The sequence below is a fragment of the Mesoplodon densirostris genome, chromosome 16 (assembly GCF_025265405.1).
Source record: "Mesoplodon densirostris isolate mMesDen1 chromosome 16, mMesDen1 primary haplotype, whole genome shotgun sequence".
Classification (NCBI taxonomy): domain Eukaryota; kingdom Metazoa; phylum Chordata; class Mammalia; order Artiodactyla; family Ziphiidae; genus Mesoplodon; species Mesoplodon densirostris.
Genome location: NC_082676.1, coordinates 82,498,803 through 82,524,081, shown reverse-complemented (window position 1 = coordinate 82,524,081; position 25,279 = coordinate 82,498,803). Strand labels below are relative to the sequence as shown.

The 25,279-nt window shown below is 43.4% G+C and overlaps 1 protein-coding gene across 3 annotated transcripts in view; it reads left to right on the top strand.

Annotated features, from left to right (window-relative positions):
- Positions 1-25,279, top strand: part of KIF16B (kinesin family member 16B) — a 298,237-nt gene that overhangs the window by 120,168 nt on the left and 152,790 nt on the right. For all 3 annotated transcript variants that reach the window (XM_060078071.1, XM_060078069.1, XM_060078070.1), the window contains exons 13-15: positions 11,612-11,731; positions 12,601-12,652; positions 14,585-14,722. In XM_060078071.1, coding sequence (XP_059934054.1) covers positions 11,612-11,731; positions 12,601-12,652; positions 14,585-14,722 — 310 coding nt within the window. The remainder of the gene's footprint in view (positions 1-11,611; positions 11,732-12,600; positions 12,653-14,584; positions 14,723-25,279) is intronic.

Sequence of the window (25,279 nt, the reverse complement as noted above, 5' to 3'; positions counted from 1 at the left end):
AGAGATAGAGCATTTAGGAGGAAATTAAGGTAAGGTTAAGTGAAGTTATAAGGATAGGATCCTAATCCAAAAGGCCTGTAGCCTTATCATTCTCTCTCCCCCTTGTGTGCACACACCCAGGAAAGGCCACGTAAGCACACAATGAGATGGTGGCCTCCTACAGGCCAAGAGAAGAGGCCTCAGAATAAATCTTACCTTGCTGACATCTTGATCTTGGACTTCCCAGCCCCTAGAACTGTGGAAAATTAATTTCTGTTGTCTGTGCTATATAGTCTCTAGTATTTTGTTGTGGCAGCCCAAGCTAACACACACACACACACACACACACACACTCGAATCAAATGTACATATACCCTTCATGCACATTTTAAACAGAAACTGAAGTCATTTTCTATGTAATCTAGCAGACAGTTTTAAGTTTACCTGGCAAGTAGTAGCAGATGCTCATAAGTGTGAGCTGAATGAGTTGCAGAAGAAGCTGGCTGGAGGATAAACTGTAGCACTTACCCTTTGGGCATCCTCAGAGTGCACCCAGCAGAGCAGAGGTGTCAGTCCTTTGGGGGATACAGAAAATTATGGATGTGAAATACCTGGGAGCTTAAAAAAATACCCATACCCGGGTCCATCTTTAAATGCGATGCTTATTTAAAGGACCAGTGCAGGGCTCAGGCATGGTGCTTTAGAGACTCCTTGAGTGACCTACTGGTTTAGCAGTTGAAACAAGCAGTGTATGGATATAAAGGCACTAGTCATTTTTGACTGAGATGCAGGTGATCAGGCCAGGTAACTGTGGTCATTGAGAGGAAGGGTCCCCCGTGGCTCTATGTGTTTCCCCGGGGAGGGGAAGGATGGGTAAGATTCAGGAGGGGAAAGAACTAGAAAGCTGTCCCAAGAAGCCATTATGCCTTGAGCAAAGGCTGGAGGCGGAGACAAATGTGACGTATTTCTGTGGGTCAGAAACAAGAGTAAGCCAGCTTTGGCCGAAGTTTAAGGCCAATGTCAGATTGAAGCTTTCTGGGTTACAACACAGCACTTAAAGTGATCCTTTCACTCTGCTTTCTTACCTTGGGTTAAAGTTTGTACTGTATAAAAATACCCTTGTAGAACCTTCTGGTGAACCCTCCTGAGTATTTTGGGCTTCCATTTAGGTCAAATATACCAAAGTCCTTGTGTTCACAAGACCCTGCTCCACTTAAAAAGTCTAGTTAAATATTAATGTGAGGAAATTTGCTCTTGTATATTTTCACACAGTTTCTTTAATTGGTCTTATGCATTTTGCATAATTTAAATACTGACATCTGGGTGATTTGCTCAGCCAGCAGAGGACTGTTTCATCAGAAAGATGTACATAGCCTCTCTCTGAACTGCCTGCCAGCAGTTAGCTGTTTCGCGTTAAATAAAGAATGATGTTTCTGCAGTGAGAGGTGTAGTGGAAATTGAACTGCCCCAAGAGCTTCTGTTCATTGAAAGGACAATATTAATTCTATCTACTGTTTAGGGGCTGACTTCCAACAATGCCAGGAAATGTCGGCTTGCTGGTACCGGGGAGGTGAGGAGGTAGTCAGGTCCTTCCCTTCCTGTTTCTGCCCCCGTGAGTCCGGGACTGTTCTCCGTCTGTTCTAAGTGTGTCTCTTTTTTTTGCGGTACGCGGGCCTCTCACTGTTGTGGCCTCTTCCGTTGCGGAGCTCAGGCTCCGGACGCGCAGGGTCAGCGGCCATGGCTCACGGGCCCAGCCGCTCCGCGGCATGTGGGATCTTCCCAGACCGGGGCACGAACCCGTGTCCCCTGCATCGGCAGGCGGACTCTCAACCACTGCGCCACCAGGGAAGCCCCTAAGCGTGTCTCTTTTGACCGCAGGTACTGTAATGTGGATTGTTTGAAAGTCTTGTAAAAAGCAAGGCTTTTGCATTCCTACTTCAGTTTTTATGATGTAATAGGTGCCAATCTGATATCACCTTCCTGATGCTAGCTAGGTACAGATGTTGTGGACACTTGTTAAATTATTTATGATGATTATCTTTTGGAATCCATTCATATGTAAACAACATTCCCTTATAAGCTTCTGACTTATTCTGGCCATTTTAAGCGTTCTTTTGAGGTTCAGGAGCTGCTTTTGCCTGGCAGGGAACGTACAAATAGGACTGATGAGAGACAGTCTCAGCCCTGGAGTCAGAGCGGTAGTTTGCCTTTCACTGACCCCAGCCTGCTCTCTCATTCCCTGGGCTTGACGTGCTGTCCTGGACCCACTATTTGCTTTCTGGAGGAGCAGACAGGCAATACACTCATACATAATGTTGATAGACTGGAGTGCTCTGAAAACAGCAAGCCAGGTGGAGTGATGGAATGTCCCTGGGAGCGGGGGCGGGAGGAGGGGTGTGCTTCCTCTCTAGGAGGTGAGCTTTACGTGAGCAAGGACCTTGTCCACCTTACTGGTGTCTTTGATCTTTAGAGAGCAGGCAGCCTGTGTGGTAAGAGCGGACTGACAAGAAGGGCCCAGCCACAAGATTTAGGGGAGACTTTCCCGGGGAAGCTGGGACAGCATGTGCAAAGGCCCTGCAGTGGGAATGAGGAAGCCGCTGTGGCTGGAGTGTTGGGAGTCGTGTGGAGAGTAGAGGGGGTGAGGTTGGAGAGGTGGCTAGGGGCCAGACGAAGTGAGCTGCCGGTGCCACTTTCTTCCAAACGAATGAGAATATTGTAGAGTTTTGTGTGTGACGTCTTGACACTCTGGAAAGAAGGCTCTGGCTGTCACATGGAGAACAGACTGTAGGCTGAGGAAGCAGAAGGACAGTTGGGGGATGTCAGAGACTAGGCAGTGGCGGTGGAGACAGAAGGTCCTGGATGATTTTGCTGCCATGCGGGTAGACCTCCTGATGGCTGGCTGTGGGGTTAGAGGCAAGGAGAAGAACAGGGTGACTTCTAGGGTGACCCACTTGATCCTTCCTTTCTTTTTTCAACCTGTGGATTGCTAATTGTGCCTTCTCACCAGCACCATCTCCTTCCTTAATCCTCATTCTGATGAAGGTTGATTCCTGGTCCTCCTTGGCCTCTCTGGGTCTGTGGTACCTGCCAGACCTTTTCAGTGTAGGTAGATTTCCAGTCCTGAACACTCACAGGCTGTTCTCTCCCTTCCCTGTGTTTGTAGTTTAAGAAAATCTTTTACCATTCCAAGAGCATTAATAGAGCTCTCACACGAAGGCTTACGTGTTACCAGTCAGCCTTGCAGGGACGTGGAACGTGCTTCTAGCCAGCAAATGTTGTTTTTCTTCACCTCACCATGCTCTCTGGGAGCACAGCAAGAATAAAAAGTTGTTTCCTGGAGGAAGGTGAAGGGGAGATCCTTATTCCTTTTCATCCCCGCTGGCTCAGGTTACATGAACACAGGGTGGAGGAAGGTGGGATGGTGGTTGAAGCACAGCTTCATCGACTCTCTGGTAATCTTGGTGGCTGTTTCCTTCCTCAGTTTAGACGGACAGGAGTCTTTCTTTGTACGCGAGAATGTACGAGAAACTGTAGCTTCTGGGTGAATGCCAATGTGTGTACTTTCAGGATTTCAGAGCTAATTGGTTTGTGTTGACAATGACTATTTATCATTTGTATATTAGGAAAGAAACATGCAAATTACTTGACAACACTTGCTAGTCAAATGGGTGAGTGATTTTTAATGTCAACAATATCCACTTGGTGAGCTGTCTGGAAAGTGTTACTGGGAACCTCAGGATTTTGTTTTCCTAGCAATAAAAATCTTTCTGATATTTATCAGACTTCTGCAACTCTTGCAAACTCCCCAGTTTCCTTATTTCTCATTAAGAGGAGTATGTAAAACAGTTGAGAAGGGTGTCTTTACTTAAGGCTCATCAGTCTAAACTATGTGTCGCATAGCGTCCACCAAGCTATTCCTTCCTTCCCAATTCTGCCTCCCTTTTCCCTCTGTTCCTAGTCATCCGAGCATCCTTGCCAGGTTCATCTTCTGAGTATCAGCCAGTTCCTGTTTTCAAAATTCTCAGTGCCTTCCCGGTTTCTGAATCAAATAATGACCATTGGCCTGGCTTTCCGGACCAGGTTTATCCATTAAATGAATGTCCAATGGTCCCTTGTGGATGTGCCCATGTTTTCTGCCACTGTACCTTTGCTCAAGAGACCCCTCCCCCCAAACCTGGAGCACCCTTGTCTTCTTCCTTTTTGTAGCCAGCTGAATACCTGTTCTTGACTTTGGAGAATAGGCGTTGGAGATGACATCATACATTTCAAAGAAATGAAGAGGTAATAATAAAAAGCAAACATCCCACGCCACAGCAGAAACACCTCCACGAACTCACTAACAGCAAGCGGATGAAGAGGGCTGTGAGCTGGCCACTGAGGAGGGGAGGCCGGGGTGAGGTTCCTAGGCCTGCACCTCAGGAGCTGAGTCAGTGAGGGCTCTAGAAGCCCTCCCCACACCCTCAGATCTGGGGAGGAACACGGTGATTTTCTTATGGAGGAATCATAGAAATGGCTGCTGGCGGCAACTGGGATGAAGTGGAAAGCAGAGCTGAGTCTCTGAGACCAGGGAACCTGAGAGCCAGTGTCCCCACTGCAGTGGGCTCTCCTCTCAGGCAGGAGGAAGGCGCCCGGTGGAGGATATTTAATGACCTTTGTTAAGAGAGGCCGGAGCCCAGGAATTCGAACAAAGCCTTTACCGTGCCTCAGTTGAGACTTCCTGGCCCTGTCACTCAATCTGGCTAGAAAAGGGTGGATAGAACACAGACCCACTCAGTCTTCAAACTAGAAAGATCACAGATGGGGCAACAGTCGGAAAAGAGTCAAGGAGTTGCCCATCCTGTGTTAGAGCAGCAGAATTTCCAGACAGATACACCTGCGCACACACAGATGAAGAAAAAAAGTAAGGCGGTTATATAAACATAAGTGCGATGTATGGATGGATAGACGGACAGATGGATAGGCAAAGAGAAAGAAAAAAAGGGGAGATAGCATGTAAAAGACAAAACATCCAGAGCTAGATGAAAACATACCTCAAGGCATAGAAGGGAAGTCCTTACAGTTGTTTCATTCTGTGGAAGAAGTTAATGAAAAATGTGAATTTAGTAAACACAACAAGATGATTAAAGGAGAATGGGTTGAAAAAAGAGAGATTGCAGATCTACAGAAAGACTGAGGTCCCAAATAACAACCATTGCAGAACCAATAAATAAAATTAGAAATACCAAAGGAAAGAATAGATGCCACTGACATCAAATTACTACAAATTAAAGGCTTGATTGTCTCAGTGAACACAAGTGAAGTGATCATGACATAAAAGCAATCAGAAGCTAAAAGATGAAAAGACAATGTACTATAAGGATAATTGGCATCCCTGCAGTAGACAGTCAACATATGAAACAGAAAATGGAATATAAAACAAGGTAACTTTCAGGAGATGAAAAAGAAACAAACAAAAGAACTGAGTCTGCAGATTAGAAGAATGTATCGTGTTACGGGAAAATTCAGAGAACAGAATGTTTAACACCAATACCTATCCTAATTAAGCTACTGAATTTCAAAGGTAAATGAAAAAATCTTCGGACATCCAGGCAGAAAACCAAATGATCTGCCACAGACCAAAAGTCAGACTAGCTTCCTGTTTCCTTAGTGCAGCATTTAATTTCTGATGAGAGTGGAGCCAACTACCTCCTCAACATTCTGAGTGAGAGAGGAGGTATGAACACGACGCAGAGTGACACAGCTTCCGTGTCGTTCAGGTGCAGGGGCAGAGGTGGATATTCTCAGACGTCTGTAAGCTTGGGGAATGGTACTTAAAACCAAAACACATAGGAAAAAATGCAGACACAGTACTGTCAACCTCTAGATGTGTTTTGTAATGTCTTAACTTAGAAGCATATTTTAGGAAGTGTCTGTTGTAGTGAAGAAACATTTGGTTGAAATTCAACAAGTACTTCAGTTGCTTTTCTCCTTCTGTTAAATTCAAATGAAGTCACATACAATTTTTTTTTAATTAAAAAGCATTTATGCTAGAGGAAGGATAATTTCATTTTTTATGAAAGTCCTCCTGTCTGCCTGACCCCCTCCCTCCTGCTCGTACCCACACTGGGCAGGTGCTCTAAGCCCTGGCTTAGAGGGGTGGTGACCCCTCCTCTTCTGATCAGTGCCGTCGGCCTCGGGTTCGCAGAAGTTAAGTGCTCTTTCTGCTGTGAGGCAGCTCCATACAACTCTCCTAGTTAGGGAAGCACATGATTCTTCACAGACGGAGTTTCCACCAGAAAAATTCTGACTTTTAATTCTTGGCTAACAACAACAATAACAACAAAAATTCACGTAGAACCACTTACAACTTAACGGTGCCGAAGAATCAGCACTTCTTGAGTGACTGCTCTGTGCCTGGTGCAGCCATATTCCCCCCCTGTACTCCGTGTGAGGAAACACAGTTTCTGCCCTTTGAGAGCTCTTAGTTCAGGTAGGGCAGACACGTCGCCAAAATTTTCCCAGTATTTCCCAAGCAAGATCTAGCTCTCAGGAAGTCTTCTTGAAAGGGAAACATAGGCTTCTTACTGACAAGTTTTTGTCTTGATTTTCACCTATTTATTCAGGAAGGTTGTTGCATTTTGACAGACACAGTGCTGGATATTTGTTTGTTTGTTTTTTAAATTAATTAATTATTTTGGGCTGCGTTGGGTCTTCACTGCTGCACACAGGCTTCTCTGTAGTTGCGGCGAGCGGGGGCTACTTTTTGTTGCGGTGCCCGGGCTTCTCATTGTGGTGGCTTCTCATGTTGCAGAGCATGGGCTCTAGTCACGTGGGCTTCAGTAGTTGTGGCGTGCGGGCTCAGTAGTTGTGGCTTCCAGGCTCTAGAGCGCAGGCTCAGTAGTTGTGGTGCACGGGCTTAGTTGCTCCACAGCATGTGGGATCTTCCCGGACCAGGGCTTGAACCCCTGTCCCCTGCACTGGCAGGCGGATTCTTAACCACTGCACCACCAGGGAAGTCCCCAGTGCTGGATTTTAAGGATGTGATACTGTGATGAAAAGAGGGAGGATTCCTGCTGAGTCTAATGAAGGGGTATGGGGGTTATATGGCACACGCCCAATGAGCCGGGCCCTTGTGGCTTCTCCCTTTGATCTGGGCAGTCCTGCCTGCCACTCACCTGAACCGCCGGCATGTGCCAGAGGACTTGCTGCCACCATCTCAGCCCTCGACACAGGTTTTAGATTTAGGGCTTGAAAAAAACTTATTGAACGTATTTTTGGAAATGTGATGAACATAATGTTTGAGTGGATACTGTCTTTTTATACTTTTTGTCAGGCGGTAGTTTCCTTTTTATACAAATATTGGTTGCCAAAAGCTTTGTTTGAATACAAAATATGTGCAGCTATACATATTTGACCACTTTCTTTCTTTGGGACCCCGTGTGCCTGGAGTTGGGAAAGGGATCCCCAGCTCTGCTCTGTTAAATATTCCATCTTATCAAAGAGGTATTTCTTCAATTATGTATAACAGTAGGTGCCACTCAATAAATATTTTATAAGTGATAGATATTTTTGTCTGAAATTACTTTTTCACTCGAACAATGATTTAAACCCCCGTTTTTAGTTTTATGAGGTGACACTTTTATAATATCATATAGTGAATGCAGCTTGAACGTCATAGAGCTTTAGGGCAGCATTAATCATAAATTCATATGCCCCCATTCCCAATCCTGAGAAACTTTCTCTTAATTCAGGTTTTACCCATTCTATGTATGGAAGTGTGTGTGTGTGTGTGTGTGTGTGTGTGTGTGTGTGTGTGTGTTGGGGATGGGTGGGGACAAGGAATGCTTTTGACCTAATGGCTCTGAAGTTATGAATTTCAAAGGATTTTCTAAGTCTATGAGATTTATTTTAAGGAAGGAAGAAAAAATGCTTTTCAATGGGTTAAAAAAAAAAAAAAAGAATATCAAACTAAACTGGGATGTAGTCCAAAACAGTTTCTCTAGTTTGAGTGGGAGCTATTAGAGTTTAAAATACTGCCTCCCCCCGCCCCCTTTTGGGTTATTGTCCACTTTTATGCAGAAAGAAAATACATATGTCTCTGGACTTAGGAGAAACAGTCCCTCTCCCTTTCACATGGATCTGGAAGCCTGGAGCAATGGCCAGGAGCCACCTACCGTGTGTGCCGCGCTGTCACAGTTCAGAGCTAGCAGGCCTTGTTTCATGCGATGGGGCTGTATGATTAAATTCTCCAGTGTAATATATATCTTTAAAAAGAAAAGTCACAGACTTGCCACTTCTGTTTGAGCTCTATGGGCAAGAGGAAAAGCACGAATTCTACCAATATCGGAGAGGCAGGAGTCGGGGTTGGTTTATTTAGAGGGCTCATTTTAGCCAGGATTTGCAAGGGCCTTGGTGTAGCATATCAGGATGAACGAAGTCTCCGGCCTCCAAGCCTGAGGTTCTGGGCCCCGGAGAGGAAGCCCGTGTGATAAGGGAAGTAATTGAAGAACAGTGTTACGCTTCATTTCCTTTTCTTGAATTTGAGTTATGCATTGGTCATTTTCTCTGCGTATCTATTTAATGGTTGTTAAATTAAATTGCTTTCCCTCAAGTGGTGATTTTTATTTATTTATTTTTTAAACCATCTTTTTTTCTTACTCCGCTCCATTGCCCTCTGGCCCGACTCCAACTCCGCGTGTGTGCGGTGGAGGCCCCAGTGTCTGCAGAGGTGAAGGCTGGGGACTTCTCTCTCTCCCCCGCCCTTTCCCAGAACCTCCCAGGGACCCCTTGTCTGCAAGGCTGTGAGGTTCTGAATTCTTCAGCTAGAGAACGGCAGGCTTTGTAGACTGTTTTATCATTCAAAGGATACAGAATCCATTTATTTGATCCAGGAATGTGAAGAGTTCCAGTTTTGTTTCGGGCAGCTCTGGGCTTTGGAGTCCAGAGCTGTGCTGTGCTCAGTGTGTCCCGTCGCAGGAGTGGGTGAGGAAGAGGCTCGCTCGGAGCATCCCTGACCCGGAGCCCCCGTTGGCAGCACGGGGCTGTCTCTGCTGCTTCCATCAGCCTGTGGTCACAGAGCACAGTGTCCTGCTCTTGGGTGGGCCCCAGTCTCCACTCAGCACAGCCCAACCTCAAGGCTGGAGTTGTCACTCTTCTGGGGTTTGTCAGCTTTCCACCTGGGAATTGCCTCAAAGCCTGGTTTTTGAGGTTTTTTTTTTTTGCCTTAGGGCACATGGGACTGATGGCGAAGGGCCTCTCAGTCTCTTCCTTGCGACGTTGCTCTTGACCTTCCTTCCCGCATCTCTCTGAAGTCTGAGTCTCTACCCACTCATTCATTCACTTGACAGATACTAATCGAGGAGCTCCTCTGTGCCGGGCACGAAATAAGGCACTGGGTTACATTCTAGTCAGGAGACAAGTGCTAAACTTGTATATAACATATCATAGAGTGATAATTGCTAAGAGAGAAACAAATCAGGACAAGAGAGGTTGGTGACTGCTCTCTTGTATGGGGTGATGGGGAGGGTGGCTTCTGAGCAGAGGAAATGAGGCCGAGTTATGTGTGAACTGAAGGCACTTCTTCTCATCGGGGGCACATTTTGTTCCCCAGGGGGACACTTGTCGGCGTCTGGAGGCATCTTTGGTTGTCACAACCTCGGAGGAGGGCTGTGTGTTACTGGCACCTGGTGGGTAGAGGCCAGGGATGCTCTAAGTATCCTCCAGTGCCCAGGGCAGCCCCCCACAGTGGAGAATCATCTCCAAAATGTCAGTGATGCCAAGGTTGGGGAGCCCCGCTCCAGGGGCGGAGAAGGAGCAGACGGGGACAGAGGCAACAGCGATGCCCGAAGCCGCGAGGTGAGGGCCGGCTGGCGAGTCTGAGGAACAGCAAGGAGCCGGGGATCCGGGAGAGGCGTGAGCGGGGGGCAAGCGGCAGGAGGGCAGCAAGGGCTGAGGTCACTTGGAGCTTTGGAGACCCTTGCAGAGACTTTGGGTTTTACTCAGAGAAGAGGAGGCCGTGTGATTGACCCGAGAAAAGGAGTGGCCTGCCCTGCCGTCTGTCTGGCTGCCAGGGAGAGCATCGACTCTGGCTGAGGCACGAGTGGGTGTGGCCAGGATTACTGAGGCCAAGCCGGTGAGGGTGATGATGCTTGGGGCCAGGCAGCAATGTGGTGCAGTGGTTTGTCCTCAGATTGGGGGCGTATGTTGAAGGTGGAGTCAACACCGAGTGCCGTAGGGCTTAGAGAAAGGAGCAAAGGACAGCCTGATTTTTGGTCCAAGCAGCTGTAAGGAAGATTGGTGTTTACCGAGAAGGGCTAGTGTGCAGGTTTGGGAGGCAGGGGGCATCAGGGCTGGCCCTTCAGGGTGTTAAGTTTGAGCTGCCTGCTGGGTAGCCCCCACAGGTATACCGAGGTAGGCAGGTTTCTATAGACGAGGATGGAGTTTTAAGGGAGAGGTCTGCCTGGAGATTTAGATTTGAGAGTTGTCGGCATGCAGTCAAGCCCTCCATATCTGCGGGTTCCACATCCACAGATTCAACTGACCACCGATCACAAAGAGTCAGAGAAAAAAAATTTCAGATAGTTCTCAAAAGCAAAACTTGAATTTGCCATGCTCCAGCAAATATTTTCATAGCATTTTCACTATGTTTGCAACTATTTACATAGCATTTATGTTGTATTAGGTATTATAAGTAATCTAGAGATGACTGAAAATATAGGGGAGGATGTGCGTAGGATATATGCAAATTATGTCCTTTTATATAAGGGACTTGAGCATCCTTGGATTTTGGTATCCGCAGGGGTCCTGGAACCAATCCCCCATGGATACCCAGGGACAACTCTGTAGATTGCAGGTAAAGTCAGGAGTCAGGATGAGATCATCAAGGGAGTGACTGTAGACACTAGAGTCCCTGGGATGAAAGACTCCATGGAAGTGGGTTCAAGAGAGAGCCGGAGGGGGGAAACTAGAGGACCACAAGTAGGGAACTCTTCGGATGTGGTGTTCTCTAAAGGGGCACAGAGAAATTGGTGGCAGCTGGAGGGAGATGCAGGGCCAAGGGAGGTGGTGGTGGTGGTTGCTGGGAGCTCTGTAGTAGATTTGTGTGCAGGTGGGAATGATCAGTGGATAGAAGGTGATGCAGGGCACAGCGGGTCAGGTATCTCTGGTGCACGGAAGCGAATGCACAGGAAAGGGTTGCTTTCAGGGCCATGTGCAGTTTGACCCTAGTAACTGGAAAGAAGAACCTACAAGTCAGGAGACTTCTAGGTATTAAGTGAAACAAAGGTTCTGAAGAGGGAGAAAGATTGCTTTCTGGTCTAGTGGTCCTAGCACCTTTCCTAAAGAAGGCAAGGTTTGAGCTTAGCTTCATATATGTGTGTGTGTGCATGTGTGTATTCATATATATACATATATGTATATATATGAATCTGTATCAGGCAATAAATTTATTTCATTTTATGAGCTTTTTGTATGTTCCAAGCTCACTTTGCCCACCATATGCCACGATTTCAACATGAAGCTTACAGTCCATTTTTCTTGCAGTTTTCTTGGTGAGAAATAAAACATTGTTCATTTTCACACTCTAAAGAGAACCTAATACGAAGTTTTCTTTCCTCAAAGTAACCTTTTCCTCTTCTTTCCTTCCTAATTTCAGGAACAAACTCTGGCCCTGAGGAAAGAAGGGATTGGGGTTGTTTTGGATTCCGAGCTGCCCCATTTAATTGGCATTGATGACGACCTCCTGAGCACGGGCATCATCTTATATCACTTGAAGGTAGAAACTCCTTTATAAAGTTGTGTCTCTTGCCTACATCGTTGGGCCTGGTCCCGAGCAGGGTGTCCCTGTCAAGAGAGCAGAATTTCCACATCAGTATCAGTGGTGGCCTCTGTAACCTTGACTTGAGTATCTTCTGTCTGATCCATGACTTCAAATGAGAATGGTATTACGCTTGTGCTTTGAGGGCTCCCCTAAACCATATATATATATATATATATATATATATATATATATATATATATATATATATATATATATATATATATATATATATTTTTTTTTTTTCCCTTTTGTACCTGGTTTATTTCACTTAGCATAATGTTTATCCATGTTGTAACATGTATCATTACTTCATTCCTTTCTATGGTTGGATAATATTCCAGTGTATATACCACATTTTATTTGTCCATGGATGAATATTTGGGTTGTTTCCACTTTTTGGCTATTATGAATAATGCTGCTATACACATCAGCACACAAGTATCTGTTTGAATGCTTGTTTTCAATTCCTTTATATATATCCTAAACTATATCTTTAGATACAAAGAAACCCCTGGCCGCTAGAGGAGAGACGTGTCAGAAGGGATTGGGAACATCAGTGAGATTGCTGTCACAGGCAGGTTATGGATGGCAAAACAGGAGCCCAACCCTTGTCGAGCCCTGAGCCTCAGGAGCCCTGTCCTTTTTTGGACACCACGGGCTGTTGTTACAGAGCCTCAGTGAACTCCAGTCGCACTGAGGCTGTGACCTGCCTGGGACAGAGCTCGCCCATCCGTCACCAGGTTGCTTGGGCTTCAATGGAAGAGGGAGAAACAGATCATTCCTCATGTTCTTATTAATACATTTTGCTTGACTTTTCTCCCTAGGAAGGTCAGACGTATGTTGGTAGAGAAGATGCTTCAACAGAACAAGATATTGGTGAGGATCTTTATCTACTTCCTCTTCGCAATGATTTTTTTTTTTTTTTTTTTTGGCTGTGTTGGGTCTTCGTTGCTGTGTGCGGGCTTTCTCTAGTTGCGGCGAGCGGGGGCTACTCTTCGTTGTGGTGTGCAGGCTTCAGTAGTTGTGGCACGCGGGCTCAGTAGTTGTGGCTTGTGGGCTCTAGAGCACAGCCTCAGTAATTGTGGTGCACGGGCTTAGTTGCTCTGCGACATGTGGGATCTTCCCAGCCCAGGGCTCTTACCCGTGTCCCCTGCATTGGCGGGTGGAGTCTTAACCACTGTGCCACCAGGAAAGTCCTCCAATGACTTTTTAAAAATCATTTAATTAATTTCTTTTGAATGACTGACATTGAAGCAATTATAAAAAAGAAAATGTTTCAAATACAATATTGATCAGAACGTGTATTTCTGTAATTTTGAAGTCAGCTCAAATGACTAACACAGAACAATTAGTTTAGTGAATAAAATGGAACTGTAAATCCTTTCCCCCACCCTGCATGCCTTCTGTCCTGGGTCACGCCTTTCAAGTGTGCTGTTAGTTAAATCACTTTACTCTTGTCACAGTGGAAATATGCTAACAGGTACAGATAAAAGATATAAGACCCTTTGATGGGAAATCCTTCCCAGTCGACACTTACCTGTGCAAAGATGAGAACAGAAGGTGGACACACACGTACACAGCGTCCACACACACAGGCTTCTGGCTTTCCCCAGAGTCCTTGTGAGGTACCCAGGTGAGGTCTCGCCAGGCTTTATATTGTAGCACAACTTAGGGAATGCATGTGGCAGTGGTAGAGTGCGTGTGCGTGCGTGCACGTGTGTGTGGCGAGGTGGGGCTTGGCAGGGGAAGAATTGTATCTTCTCAGCTGGTTTTAGAATTGCTGGCGATGAGCTTGCTTTCATGCCAAGTGTAAGCTATTAATCAAGCCAAAGCTCCCACTTCCTATGTGTATTTACTATTTATCGTGAATCTGGGAGAGCTGGAAACCAATTCCTGGAAGTCCTTGGATTCAGCTGTTTTGGGGTGAAACTAGGTGTGAGGCCTCTTCCTCTCACCATTAAATTATCAATACATGTGACCTTTGGGTTTGTTATAACTGTGGTAAGGGCTAGAACACATGTTTTCTGTGAACAGAAAAGTTCAGTAGTGCAGTTCTGTGGAGGGTAGTGGGAGCCGTTTGGCTTGTGCTTCTGAGAAGCTGGCCAAGAACTGTGCCTGAAATCATGTAGGTTTGTGTGACTGGCATTCATGTCCATGCCTGGCCGCTCAACACACACGAGCCGCTCAGGGTGGTCGGATGGGAGTTGGTAGCCCTTAACAGCCACATGCTCTGAGAGATCTGTGGAGGTCAGGTTCTCTCAGAATCGGCACAGGCTGTGGCTGGGTCATCTCAGGACTTCTGGAGACTTTCTCGGGCCTCCCAAGATCCATGCCATGCCGTGTTCACCTTTTACCTTTGGTTTGTGCTCCTGGAACGCAGTGTCGGTAAGTGTGGAGGTCACAATAAATCCTTGAACCATGGGCCCCTTTTCGTCTCTTCCATTTTATTGTGACCTTTGGGTAACTGGAGGAGGAAAGTTATTTAGACTGAAGCAGGAGTGACTCAGCGGTATTCAGTTAAGACAAGTTACTCAACTGTTTTCTCCCCGACGATGAAATAAATGAATGTGCCAGAACTTACTCCCTTATACGGGGTATGTCCAGACCCACCGAGTAACACTCAAGGGATGGTTCTGTCAGTTGATGCCAGGAACTCCTGAAGTTCAGTTTTCTAACTAAACATAAATGTTCACCTCACAGTTTTGTATGGAAAAGAAAGAATATTCAATATGAGAAAATAAATGAAGGTTGGGAATCATTGCACTAGATACCAAAGGAAATCTTTCTTCCTCTGTTTTCCCATCTTAGTTCTTCATGGCCTCGACTTGGAGAGTGAGCACTGCATCTTTGAAAATGTCGGGGGGACGGTGACACTGATTCCACTGAGTGGGTCCCAGTGCTCTGTGAACGGTGTTCAGATCATGGAGGCCACGCACCTCAATCAAGGTATTGGCTTTTGGTTCTGAGTTCTTTGTGTCATTTCTAGAAAACAGGTTGGTTAGGTAATGGGGGAACACGTGCATCTTAGAATTAATTACACTTTAGGTGTAAAAAGGATGAAGACTGCTTCATTAGGCTGTTTTCTCTTTTGCTGGAGAACTTCTTCCTTTTTAAATTAATTAATTAATTACATTTATATTTTTGGCCGCATCGGGTCTTTGTTGCTGTGTGCAGGCTTCTCTCTAGTTGCGGCGAGCGGGGGCTACTCTTCGTTGCGATGAATGGGCTTCTCACTGTGGTGGCTTCTCTTGTTGCAGAGCACGGGCTCTAGGTGCACGGGCTTCAGTAGTTGTGGCTGGCAGGCTCTAGGGCGCAGGCTCAGTAATTGTGGCGCACGGGCTTAGTTGCTCCATGGCATGTGGGATCTACGTGGACCAGGGCTCGAACCTGTGTCCCCTGCATTGGCAGGCAGATTCTTAACCACTGAGCCATGGGAAGCCCAAGAGCTTCTTTCTTTCTTTCTTTTTTTTCTTTTTTCTTTTTTTTATACAGCAGGTTCTTATTAGTCATCTATTTTATACATATTAGTATATACGTTGTCAATCCCAATCTCCCAGTTCATCCCACCACCACCACCCTCCCCCCTTGCTTTCCCCCCTTGGTGTCCATACATTTGTTCTCTACATCTGTGTCTCTATTTCTCCCTTGCAAACCAGTTCATCTGTACCATTTTTCTAGATTCCACATATATGCGTTAGTATATATATGTTTTTCTCTTTCTGACTTACTTCACTCTGTAGGACAGTCTCTAGATCCATCCACGTCTCAACAACTGACCCAATTTCGTTCCTTTTCATGGCTGAGTAATATTCCATTGTATGTATGTACCACATCTTCTTTATCCATTCATCTGTCGATGGACATTTAGGTTGCTTCCATGACCTGGCTATTGTAAACAGTGCTGCAGTGAACATTGGGGTGCATGGTTTTTTTTTTTTAATATCTTTATTGGAGTATAATTGCTTTACATTGTTGTGTTAGTTTCTGCTGTACATAAAACAAAGTGAATCAGCTATATGTATACATATATCCCCATATCCCCTGCCTCTTGCGTCTCCCTCCCACCTTTCCTGTCCCACCCCTCTAGGTCGTCACAAAGCATTGAGCTGATCTCCCTGTGCTATGCAGCTGCTTCCCACTAGCTATCTATTTTACGTTTGGTAGTGTATATATGTCCATGCGACTCTCTCACTTTGTCCCAGCTTACTCTTCCCCCTCCCCGTGTCCTCAGGTCCATTCTCTAGTAGGTCTGCATCTTTATTCCCGTCTTTCCCCTAGGTTCTTCATGACCATTTTTTTTTTGTAGATTCCATATATATGTGTTAACATACAATATTTGTTTTTCTGTTTCTGACTTACTTCACTCTGTAGGACAGACTCTAGGTCCGTCCAGCTCACTACAAATAACTCAGTTTCGTTTCATTTTATGGCGGAATAATATCCCATTGTATATATGTGCCACATCTTCTTTATCCATTCATCTGTCGATGGACACTTAGGTTGCTTCCATGTCCTGGCTATTGTAAATAGTGCTGCAATACACACTGTGGTACATGTCTCTTTTTGTATTGTGGTTTTCTCAGGGTATGTGCCCAGTAGTGGGATTGCTGGGTCATATGGTAGTTCTATGTTTAGTTTTCTAAGGAACCTCCATACTGTTCTCCATAGTGGCTGTATCAATTTACATTCCCACCAACAGTGCAAGAGGGTTCCCTTTTCTCCACTCTCTCTCCAGCATTTATTGTTTGTAGATTTTTTGATGATGGCCATTCTGACTGGTGTGAGGTGATACCTCATTGTAGTTTTGATTTGCATTTGTCTAATGATTAGTGATGTTAAGCAGCTTTTCATGTGCCTCTTGGCCATCTGTATGTCTTCTTTGGAGAAATGTCTATTTAGGTCTTCGGCCCATTTTTTGAGTGGGTTGTTTCTTTTTGTAATATTGAGCTTTATGAGCTGTTTATATATTTTGTAGATGAATCCTTTGTCCATTGATTAGTTTGCAAATATTTTCTCCTATTCTGAGGGTTGCCTTTTCATCTTGTTTATAGTTTTCTTTGCTGTGCAAAAGCTTTTAAGTTTCATTGATCCCATTTCTTTATTTTTGTTTTTATTCCCATTCCTCTAGGAGGTGCGTCAGAAAACATCTTGCTGCGATTTATGTCAACGAGTGTTCTTCCTATGTTTTCCTCTAAGAGTTTTATGGTGTCCGGTCTTACATTTAGGTCTTTAATCCATTTTGAGTTTAGTTTTGTGTGTGGTGTTAGGGAGTGTTCTAGTTTCATTCTTTTACATGTAGCTGTCCAGTTTTCCCAGTGCCAGTTATTGAAGAGGCTGTCTTTTCTCCATTGTGTATCCTTGCCTCCTTTGTCATAGATTAGTTCATATGTGTGTGGGCTTATCTCTGGGCTTTCCCTCCTGTTCAATTGATCTATATGTCTGTTTTTGTGTCAGTAGCATATTGTCTTGATTACTGTAGCTTTGTAGTATAGTCTGAAATCAGGGAGTCTGATTCCTCCAGCTCCATTTTTTTCCCTCAATATTGCTTTTGCTATTCGGGGTCTTTTATGTCTCCATACAAATGTTAAGACCTTTTGTTGTAGTTCCATAAAAAATGCCATTGGTAATTTAATAGAGATTGCATTGAATCTGTAGATTGCTTTGGGTAGTATAGTCATTTTCACAATATTGATTGTTCCAATCCAAGAACATGGTATATCTCTCCATCTGTTTGTGTCATCTTTGATTTTTTTCATCAATGTCTTATAGTTTTCTGAGTACAGGTCTTATACCTCCTTAGGTAGGTTTATTCCTAGGTGTTTTATTCTTTTTGTTGCAGTGGTGAATGGTATTTTTCCCTTATTTCTCTTTCTTATCTTTCGTTGTTAGTGTATAGGAATGCAAGAGACTTCTGTGCATTAATTTTGTATCCTGCAACTTTACCAAATTCATTGATTAGCTCTAGTAGTTTTCTGGTGACATCTTTAGGATTCTCTATGTATAGTATCATGTCATCTGCAAACAGTGACAGTCTTACTTCTTCCTTTCTAATATGTATTCCTTTTATTTCTTTTACTTCTCTGATTGCAGTGGCTAGGACTTCCAAAACTATGTTGAATAAGAGTGGCGAGAGTTGAACATCCCTGTCTTGTTCCTGATCTCAGAGGAAATGCTTTCAGTTTTTCAGCACTGAGAATGTTGTTTGCTGTGGGTTTGTCATATATGGCCTTTATTATGTTGAGGTAGGTTCCCTCTGTGCCCACTTTCTGGAGAGTTTTTATCATAAGTGGGCGTTGAATTTTGTCAAAAGCTTTTTCTGCATCTATTGAGATGATCATATGTCTCTTATTCTTCAATTAGTTAATATGGTGGATCTCACTGATTGATTTACATATATTGAAGAATCCTTGCTTTGCTGGGATAAATACCACTTGACCGTGGTGTATGATCCTTTTAATGTGTTGTTGTATTCTGTTTGCTAGTATTTTGTTGAGGAGTTTTGCATCTGTATTCATCAGTGATATTGGTCTTTTATTTTGTGTTTTTGTAGTATCTTTGTCTGGTTTTGGTATCAGGGTTATGTTGGCCTGCCTTGTAGAATATGTTTGGGAGTGTTCCTTCCTCTGCAGTTTTTTGGCAGTTTGAGAAGGATGAGTGTTAGCTCTCCTGTAATTGTTTGATAGAATGCACCTGTGAAGCCATCTGGTCCTGGACTTTTGTTTGTTGGAAGATTTTTAATCACAGTTTCAATTTCATTACTTGTGATTGTTCTGTTCATATTTTCTATTTCTTCCTCGTTCAGTCTTGGAAGGTTGTGCCTTCCTAAGAATTTGTCCATTTTTTCCAGGTTGTCCATTTTATTGGAATAGAGTTGCTTGTAGTAGTCTCTTATGAAGCTTTGTATTTCTTCAGTGTCGTAACTTCTCCTTTCTCCTTTTTCCTTTTATTGATTTGAGTCCTCTCCCTGTTTTTCTTGATGAGTCTGGCTAAAGGTTTATCAATTTTGTTGATCTTCTCAAAGAACCAGCTTTTAGTTTTATTGATCTTTGCTGTTGTTTTCTTTGTTTCTGTTTCATTTATTTCTGCCCTGATCTTTATAATTTCTTTCCTTCTGCTAATTTTGGGTTTTGTTTGTTCTTTCTCTAGTGCCTTTAGGTGTAAGGTTAGTTGTTTATATGAGGTTTTTCTTGTTTCTTGAGGTAGGGTTGTATTGCTGTACACTTCCCTCTTAAAACTGTTTCTCATATGTCCCATAGGTGTTGGAGCGTCATGTTTTCATTGTCATTTGTCTCTAGGTATTTTTTGATTTCCTCTTTGATTTCTTCATTGATCTCTTGGTTATTTAGTAATGTATTGTTTAGCCTCCATGTGTTTGTGTTTTTTACGTTTTTTTCCTATAATTGATTTCTAATCTCATAGTGTTGTGGTCAGAGAAGATGGTTGATATGATTTCAGTTTTCTTAAATTTACTGAGGCTTGATTTGTGACCCAAGCTGTGATCTGTCCTGGAGAATGTTTCGTGTGCATTTGAGAAGAAAGTGTAATCTGCTGTTTTTGAATGGAATGTTGTATAGATATCAATTAAATCTATCTAGTCTATTGTGTCATTTAAACCTTGTGTTTCCGTGTTAATTTTCTGTCTGGATGATCTGTCCACTGGTGTAAGTGAGGTGTTAAAGTCCCCCATTATTATTGTGTTACTGTCGATTTCCTCTTTTATAGCTGTTGGCATTTGCCTTATGTATTGAGGTGCTCCTTTGTTGAGTGCATATATATTTATAATTGTTATATCTTCTTCTTGGAATGATCCCTTGATCATTATGTAGTGTCCTTCCTTGTCTCTTGTAACGTTCTTTATTTTAAAGTCTATTTTGTCTGATATGAGAATTGCTACTCCAGCTTACTTTTGAGTTCCATTTGCATGGAATATCTTTTTCCATCCCCTCACTTTCATTCTGTATGTGTCCCCAGGTCTGAAGTGGGTCTCTTGTAGACAGCATGTATATGGGTCTTATTTTTGTATCCATTCAGCAAGCCTGTGTCTTTTGGTTGGAGCATTTAATCCATTCTCATTTAAGGTAATTATCAATACGTATGTTCCTGTGACCATTTTCTTAATTGTTTTGGGTTTGTTTTTGTAGGTCCTTTTCTTCTCTTGTGTTTCCCACTTAGAGAAGTTCCTTTAGCATTTGTTGTAGAAATGGTTTGGTGGTGCTGAATTCTCTTAGCTTTTGCTTGTCTGTAAAGCTTTTGATTTCTGCATGGAATCTGAATGAGATCCTTGCTGGGTAGAGTAATCTTGGTTGTAGGTTCTTCCCTTTCCTCACTTTAAATATATCATGCCACTCTCTTCTGGCTTGTAGAGTTTCTGCTGAGAAATAAGCTGATAACCTTATGGGAGTTGCCTTGTATGTGATTTATTGTTTTTCCTTTGTTGCTTACAATAATTTTTCTTTGTCTTTAAATTTTGTCAATTTAATGACTGTGTCTCGGCATGTTTCTCCTTGGGTTTAACCTGCCTGGGACTGTCTGCGCTTCTTGGACTTGGGTGGCCATTTCCTTTCCCATGTTAAGGACGTTTTCGACTATAATCTCTTCAAATATTTCTCGGGTCCTTTCTGTCTCTCTTCTCCTTCTGGGACCCCAATAATGTGAATGTTGTTGCTTTTAAGGTTGTCTCAGAGGTCTCTTAGGCTGTCTTCATTTCTTTTCATTCTTTTTTCTTTATTCTGTTCTGCAGCAGTGAATTCCACCATTCCCTCTTCCAGGTCATTTATCCATTCTTCTGCCTCAGTTATTCTGCTATTGATTCCTTCTAGTGTAGTTTTCATTTCAGTGATTGTATTGTTCATCTCTGTTTATTTGTTCTTTAATTCTCCTAGGTGTTTGTTCTGTAATTCTTCTATGTCTTTGTTAAACAGTTCTTGCATCTTTTCAATCTTTGTCTCCATTCTTTTTCCAATCATCTTCACTATCATTATTCTGAATTCTTTTTCTGGAAGTTTGCCTGTCTCCACTTTATTTAGTTGTTTTCCTGGGGTTTTATCTTCTTCCTTCATCTGGTACATAGCCCTCTGTCTTTTCATTCTGTCTGTCTTTCTGTGAATGTGGTTTTCGTTCCACAGGCTGCAGGATTGTTGTTCTTCTTGTTTCTGCTGTCTGCCCTTCAAGAACTTTTTCATTTCAGGATATTTGAGAGTAAATTGCTAACATGATGCTCCAGCACCCCTGAATACTTCAGTGTCACTTTCCTTTTAACAGTGGCATTCTCCTACATAATTACAGTGCAACCATCCAAATTAAGAAAGTAACAGATGCATTCATACCACGTGATTTCAGACCCTCTTCAGGTTTGTCCGTTTGTCCCAACAGTGTCCGTTATTCAGTCCAGCATCGTGTTGTATTTGCTTACTGCGTCTCCCTAGTCTCCTTCGGTCTGGAAATGTCCTTTGGTCTTTCCTTGACTTTTATGACTTTGGCAGTTTTGAAAACTGCAGGTCAGATATGCTGTGACATGTCCTTCTACATTCTTCTATGAAACATAGAATTTATCTGATGCTTCCTCGTGATTAGAATTATGTCATTTTTTGACACGATTGTCAGAGAAATTATGCTGCATTTTTCTCATGTTTCATTCCATGGTTTCTATTTGTCCCGTTACTGAGAATGCTCACTTTGATCATTTAATTAAGAAGCAGTGTGCTAAGTTTTTTCATTGTCAAGTTAATCTTTTCACCCTTTCTTATTAATAAGACTATTGGGAAGGTACTTCAGGATCATAACTATCCTATTCTTTACCATACTTTCACCCTCTGGTTTTAGAATCCACTGGGTGTTTTTTTGTGGGGAGGGAGGTCTTATTTAATTAGTATTCCAATGGCTGCCTCATTGCTGTTTTCTTCCTTGTACACCTATTAGTTGGCTTTTTATTTATTTTAAAAAATATTTATTTATTCATTTATTAGGCTGCATTGGGTCTTAGTTGCGGCACGCAGGATCTTAGTTGCAGAGAGCAGACTTCTCTCTAGTCGTGGTGTGCTGGCTCCAGAGTGCGCGGGCTTAGTTGCCCCACAGCATGTGCAATCTTAGTTCCCCGACCAGGGATCAAACCTGCATCCCCTGTATTGGAAGGCGGATTCTCAACCACTGGACCACCAGGGAAGTCCCAGTTGGCTTTTTAACTATAAGAAAGAGCTTTCTTTTCTTGCCATGTAGTCATTTATTTATCGAAATCAACAGGGCCACATGTCCTGCTATTTTATAGCTTTTGGTCCATTTCTATGATTGCTTATTTTCATGCCCAGATTGTCCCAGATTTGGCCAATGGTTTTTGTGTTCTTCTGGTTTGACCCTATTGTGTGCGATTAATTCCTTACTTTCTGACAGAACAAGGTATTCCAGGCTCATCTTTTACTTTTCTCGAGTCCTCCAGTTCCCCAAGGAGCCATAGTTCCTTTTAGAGAATGGGATTTAGAAACCAACATCTAGGCACTAGGTGTGCTTATTGCTATTGAAGTGTTGCTGCTCACAGATCCTGTCAGTCAAAGGTGTTAGGGAAAATGTTTGTGTGTGTATACAACATTTACAACTATAGTTCTGTATCTGTTTATATTAGTATAGTAAAATATCTGTATTTCAGTGTCTATATTGCTAACCAGGAGCTCACATCAATACCTCTAATTCCAGTCCAGTACCATAGAGTTCTCTGCAGTTTTCTCCCTTTTCTTATTTGTCGCCCCTTTTCTGACAATGATGAACTTGACTCCCGTTATGTAGCCACTGTCCTGTCACTTCTGCCCCCTCCTCATTCTGGAACCCTCCTCTTCCTGCTCAGGCTGTGACGCCCTATGCCGGGCCACGTCTCCCTTCACCCTTTTCCTAGCGCAGACACCTTCCTCACCTCATGCCCAAACTTTCTGCCACTCCTACCCTGATGCTTACCTTACCCAGCCTTGTCGAATGGCTTTTGTACTGAGCTATGCACAAAGGAAGGAAAGAAAGAAGTTGACATTATCTCTTAAGCCCTTTTTGGTATATTTTACATAGTTTTCATAATTACAGTTTTTCATGCTTACATACAATAATGTTGTATTTGTTGTGACGTAGGATTGGACAGATGGGGACTGGAACACATGTAGTTTATTGGTGTTAGTGAAGTCGTACCAGAAATCAGTTGCAAGGAGTTATCTCAGAAATGAAGGACAGTAACATGGACCAGGGTGATCATGCTTTCATAGGAGGTGCATAGCGTCCATCAGAGACATTCTACAAGCAACTGATGGAGCACCCACCCATGTACCATCTCCAAACCATCCACCCATCCATCCATGCATTGATCTCTCCATCAGTTTTTCACTTTTAGTATTTTTCAGTTTCAAGGTTAGTTGAGCTTGGGAGACATCTGGTGCCCTGGAGCTGGCCAGAAAGGTCAGAGGTCAGCAGTAGCAGGTGACCCGCCCTAAAAAGGACTCAGTGAGCACCCAGTGACCATTACCAAAGCAACATACCTGCATTTTTGCAACCAGGACAATGGCCCTGGCAATAAGGGATGGAGAATCTGATTCTTTCCAGGAAGCAATATTGATCATGATGAGAGGCTGTCTCTGCTCTGAGCCCAGAAAGTCACCATAATTGATTGGCAGACAAGAGGTCACTATGTAAGGCTCTTCAGTGGCAGTCCCTGCCTGGGAACACACAGGCCTTTGTGTGAGCAACAGGTGTAATTGGAGGGTAGACAGTTGACAGATGACCCCACAGGTGAATTATGGACCTGGATCTGGACCACAGCCAGACCACCTCTCTGTCCTCTCTCAGCACCTCAGGTGGGGGGCCTGCTGCTGTTTCTTCAGGCAGCAGGGGTGTTGCAGGGGTCATGATGAGAGTTGAGAGATGCGTCTCCTTGTCTAGCAGAGACCTCTGTACTGGCTGCGTCTCCCTCAGTTAGGTCGGAGGGAGGTGACCTTGTGATGATGACTTTATTGCTACAGGATTTTATAAGCGGCTTGTACTGCTTTTCAATATCATCATTAATGCATGAGTAGAACTTGAATTCATTTTGAAATATTTAATACATCTGGGGTTCACTGGTATATAAAGTATAGATTTAATTAATTTTCTCCCACATTGGTATACCATTATCATAACCTTCCCATCACCTCCCTTTTGAAGAAACTTACTTTACCAAAAAAATTAAAAAGTCACACAAAGTACAGTATTTGTTTCTTGGCTTTCTAGTTTGTTCCAGTACTCTGTATTTCTACTTTTGTGCCTATATCACAGTTTTAATGCTTGTGTTGTGTTATAATATGCTTTAATTTTTGTTCTTCTCTGAGTGGTTTTTTTTTGCTTTTCATGCCTATTAATTTTTTTCAAAGAAATTTTAGAATCATTTTGTTGTGCTAAAATATTCTTTGAGAAGTTAGATTCTAATTTCATTTGATGTGTTCACATTAAAAAAAAATTTCCATCTTGGAACTTATGTTTATTCAGTATGCCTCTTCTCATATTTGAATTTTCATCTATTTCCTCCAATAAAACCTTGAAGACTTTTAATTTATGTGCTTGTTGAACTGTGTTTATTCATGTTTACAAAATTCTGAACATAGTTATATACATTAACTTCAAAAACGGAAAGGAAAAACCCCTTTCTTATATATATATATATTCTGTAATAATCTGTTTTGATTATTTCGAGCACAAAGGACCTTTGAGGATGTTGATTTAAAACCGTATGGGAGGGCTTCCCTGGTGGCGCAGTGGTTGAGAGTCCGCCTGCCGATGCAGGGGACACGGGTTCGTGCCCCGGTCTGGGAAGATCCCACATGCTGCGGAGCGGCTGGGCCCGTGGGCCATGGCCGCTGAGCCTGCGTGTCTGGAGCCTGTGCTCTGCGGCGGGAGAGGCCACAACGGTGAGGGCCCATGTACCGCAAAAAAACCCAAAAAACAAAAAACAACCGTATGGGAAAGTGATGCCCAACGAATTCAGTGTCTGGAATCCAGGACTTCTGAGTCTTGTGCATTGTTCTTCCAAATACTCCAAAGCATCCTGGTGAATCCAAAGCATTCACTCACAGGAAGTTAGAGAGGAAGTTACAGTTGGGGTTAATTTGGGGACATTCTTTAGCATAAACAGTGCTTGAATCACAAATAGCCTACAAATGTCAGTATCAGCTGCTGGATCTACCTGGCTCTCTTGTCCGGCCATAAGGCTGTTTCCTCCCTGTGCATTCCCTGCTCCAGCCGTGATTCTCTGGAGCTTGTGGAACTTACACCACCCACAGTCCTGGCCACTGGATGCTGAGAAGGCTGTCAGGTGGCTTCCAGTGACCATTGCTCCTGCCATGTTATGGGTTAGTCTCTCGTGGATTTGCCTGGAAGCTGTTATGTGTAATGTTCTTGTGAGAAAATGAGTCCAAACTAAATTCTGAAAAAGGAACTTTTAGAGCATGTATTGTTTAACATGGGAACCTCCTAGAATTTAATATTTAAGGTTGGGGTTATCCT